At 58.5% G+C, this 3,889-nt stretch overlaps 1 protein-coding gene across 1 annotated transcript in view; it reads right to left on the bottom strand.

Annotated features, from left to right (window-relative positions):
- Window positions 1-3,889, bottom strand: part of DOCK2 (dedicator of cytokinesis 2) — a 366,360-nt gene that overhangs the window by 1,519 nt on the left and 360,952 nt on the right. The window contains exons 47-49 of the mRNA XM_039876355.1: window positions 3,585-3,756; window positions 2,430-2,550; window positions 836-978 (exon numbers count right to left, since the gene is read on the bottom strand). Of these exons, the coding sequence (XP_039732289.1) occupies window positions 836-978; window positions 2,430-2,550; window positions 3,585-3,756 (436 nt within the window). The remainder of the gene's footprint in view (window positions 1-835; window positions 979-2,429; window positions 2,551-3,584; window positions 3,757-3,889) is intronic.

Below are 3,889 nucleotides of genomic sequence, written 5' to 3'. Positions count from 1 at the left end.
ATGTGATTGTGCATGTGTGCGCAATTGCGCATGCATGTGCATATGTGCATCTGTGCACATGTGTCTGTGTGTGCATGTGTGTGTGCATATGTGCGCATGTGTGCACATACATGCACATGTGTGTATGTGTGCAGGTGTCTGCATGCGTGCGCATGTGTGCACGTGCATGCACATGTGTGTATGTGTGCAGGTGTCTGCATGCACATGCATGTGTGTGCTCGCATATGTGCATGCATGCATGTGCGTGTGTGTATGGATGTGTGCATGCGCATGTGCATGCGCGTGCATGCATGTGTGTGCATGTGCCTGCATCTGTGTGTATGTGTGTGCATGCATGTGTATGTGTGTGTGCATGCGAGCCATGTATGTGTGTGCATGCATCTGCATGTGCACATATGTGTGCACGTGTGTGTATGTGTACACATGTGAACATGCATGTGCGTGCGTGCATCTGCATGTGCACGATGTGTGCACGCATGTGAGCGTGCATGTGCGTGCATGCATCTGCATGTGCACGTATGTGTGCGTGTGTGTATGTGCACGCATGAGAGCATGTATGTCTGTGCATGCATCTGCATGTGCACGTATGTGTGTGCATGTGTATGCACGTGCGTGTATGTGCGTGCATGCATCTGCATGTGCACGTATGTGTGCACGTGTGTATGTGTATGCACGCGAGCATGCATGTGCATGTATGCATGTGTGTATGTATGTATGTGTGCACGTGTGTGTATGCACGTGCGTGTAGGTGCGTGCCCGCACACACTACGAACACACCCCATTTTCTCTCAGCGTTGCCCTGTCCCCATCTTCCCCATTCCCCCTTGGCTCTCACCATCGTCTTGAAGAACTGATTTACTTTCTTCCGTTTGAGCGTCTTCTTGTCACCTTCTGAGAAGGCGAGAAAGGTCTGGCTAAGGCGGGGGGAAGAGGTGGTGTCGTCTGTCCCAGGCGCACCTGCCACAGAGAGTGTGAGGGCTGGAAGGAGAGCGAGAGCTGGTGTGAGTGTGAGGGCTGGAAGGAGAGCGAGCGAGGCGGTTCTCCGGGGACAGGACGGGTGACTTGGGGGAGGCAGATGGGAGACAGGCGGAGGGGCAGGTCCAGGGAGAGCAGGCCCAGGTGGCAGGCGGGGGGCGGGAGGCCATGTCGTGCTGCGCGGGGCTGCTGAAGCCTCTGGGGTAAGGTTTGCCAATCCCGCAGACGGCGACCTGCCTTCGGACCCCCTTAGAGCTCCTCCGAGGGCTTCTGGGCTGGAAAAGGGGTGCTGAGGTGGGGGAAGCCCAGCCTCTGGGGCCCCAGTGTCCGCAGGGAACACGACCTTTGGCCAGGTGGGGAAATGACGCGAGCGTAGTGCCTTCCACCTTCCAATACCAGGACCCTGGGTTTCTTGCGTCCCTGAAGGCGGGGGCCAGTGGGGAGAGCCGGCGGTTGCGGCCCCCAGCTGGGGGTCACCGGGACGTGAAAAATCAGCTACCTCTTGACCCTCGGCTTTGACACTGGCAAATGGGGGTAGAATACAGGCCTCCAGGGTGCTGTGAGGCCTACTGAGGTGGGGGCGAAACGGCTGGGTGCACAGGCAAACACCACCCCCTGTGGGGGTTCTCCTGCTTGGTGTCATGGGCCGCGGTTGGGGGTGCGGCTCGGGGACAGAGGGACGGGTCCGAACTGAGCCTCTGCCACTTACTGGTGCCTCGGTTTCCTCATCCATACAAGGGGGCTAATGATATGATCTGCTTCCTAGGTAGGCGTTGAAGGGTAAATGAATAATGCAGGGGAAGCAGGTCACGTGGTCGCCGCACGGGAAATGGCAGGTGTCTTGCTTGCCGAGTTCCTGGGGACAGCCTCAGTCTACCTTGTTCCTCTCTGCCCTGGCCCGTGGCACAGAGAGCCTGGCACAGTGGCAGATGCTACCTGCCAGGTGGAGCACACTCAGGTGCGCCACGTCCCCAGCTAGGGCCTCAGCTTCCCCCTCTGTGAATTAGAAATTGTCACGTGTGTGCTGGTGGCCTCCTCACCAGACAGTGAATGAGTGGCGGGGGAGCTAGGCAGCACTAGGCATAAACTCTCTGCCACTGTAAGATGTGGTGGCAATTTTTGCAAGTTCCAGAAATAGTCTTCCAGGTCCAAAAAGAAAACATGAGCTTAGGGACATATCAAGGGCAGACTTCTGGCCCTTGGGGGCCTGGTTAATTGGGAACACAGGGCTGCCTGGTGTGACAAATGGATTCCCAGTGTCCAGAGTGACAGCAGGCCTTCATCCGACTCTGGTGGAGCTTGGGGACAGCTCAGAAGACAAGGTGCCTCTGAGCAGAGGCTTTTGTCCCCAAGATGCCTGGCCCACTTTGCTGTATAGACACCCATTCTCCAGCCCCAAGCTGGTGGCCGGAACTGGCTCTATACCTCCATGCTGGGGGGAGCCGGGTACATACCTGGGATGGTGGGCATGGACTGGCTGGCAAAACTCATTTGAGAGAGGATGGACGCCCTGGGGGGGATGGCCGCATGCTCCGAGAGGTTGGTGTCACTCATGAACTCGTGCTTCCTGGAAAGCTGCATGAATACACCACACACACACACACACACACACACGACATTAACACAATAATACACACACACACACACACGCACACACACACACACACAGATAGCCAGAGGCAGCTCTGGACCTGAAAAGTTAGTGACGAGGCTTGGCAAGGCTTCCGCCGAGCCAGCTCCAAGTTCTCTTATTCTGTTTTTCATCACCCCATGCCAGCCTACCATGTACGGTTGCACAGGTTGCACACTATACAACCATGGGGTTGGGGGGGATGGCGTTCATCCCGACTGTCACAGGAGTGATGCCCCCTAGAATGGGGAAACACAGACTCTTATTTCCTGTCTTCTTCCCTGGCGAGAGCAGCATCTGAGGTGCCCTGGGAAGTCTGCGGAGGATCCTTTCTTCCTGGGAGGGCGTGCAACTCATCTGGCCCCTTGCCCTTTCGCCTGGCACCCCTTCCTTGCTAGGACGGTTCATCGCTCTCCCCGCCCAAGGATATCCTGGACAAACCCCTCTTTCAGGAAGAAGCTAGGATTTAAACCCAGTGGCACCAAGTCTCACACTAAATAGTTATTCGTCTACCAGATGAAAACTCGAAGTCAGGGCGGTGAGATTTTCATCTCTGCATCCCCGGCTGGGCTCCCGCTACACGGATGTCAGCAGTCAGAATGGCCCTGGGGGCTGGGGACAGAGGGCGGGAGAGGTGGAAACGCCCGGCCCAGCACCCGGGGGTGGGGTGAGTGGGGGACTGCTCTCCTTTTCGGTGGGTGCAACAGGCAGCTTCTCCCAGCCTCGCAAAGCCCTGCATGGTGGCAGAAAAGTCACACACGGGCCGGAGTCCAGTGGCCTCGGTTCAAGTCCCAGCTCTGTCACGTCCAGGCTGCATGGGCACCAGCGAGCGCTTCGCCCCGTCCTCAGACGCCCACTGTCACAGCCACCCGGCCGTGAAAGGGTGGCTTACGCAGCCCCGCCTGGAGCCCCGCGTGCTGTGCCCGGCTCAGGGGAGCTGTGCCGGCGGGGTGGCGCGCCGCCCACCCCCGCTGCTCACCCGCTTCAGCTCGGACTCGGCCGCCGCCTTCTCGTCCGCGAACACCACGCTGCTCCTCTTGGCCCTCTTCTTGGAGCGCCTCAGCTTGACCTCCGGCAGAGTGCTCCCCGGGGAGATCGGCTCCTCCTGCTCCACCTTCGGCGTCTTGGGGGGCGCCACTTCCAGGTCGAAGCTGAAGGGCAAGAGGGACAGCAGCGGAAGCCGCAGTTAGAGCTTCGGTGGGACCCAGGTCGACCGAGCTGTCACCACAGGGCAGGGTGTAGATCGGCCCACCTGGCAGAGCCTGGAAGCCGCTTGATTAATTT

Source organism: Pteropus medius, unplaced genomic scaffold (genome assembly GCF_902729225.1).
Source record: "Pteropus medius unplaced genomic scaffold, Ma_sr-lr_union100, whole genome shotgun sequence".
Lineage (NCBI taxonomy): Eukaryota > Metazoa > Chordata > Mammalia > Chiroptera > Pteropodidae > Pteropus > Pteropus medius.
Note: the sequence above shows the minus strand (reverse complement) of the source record. Positions and strands in the feature narration are given on the sequence as shown.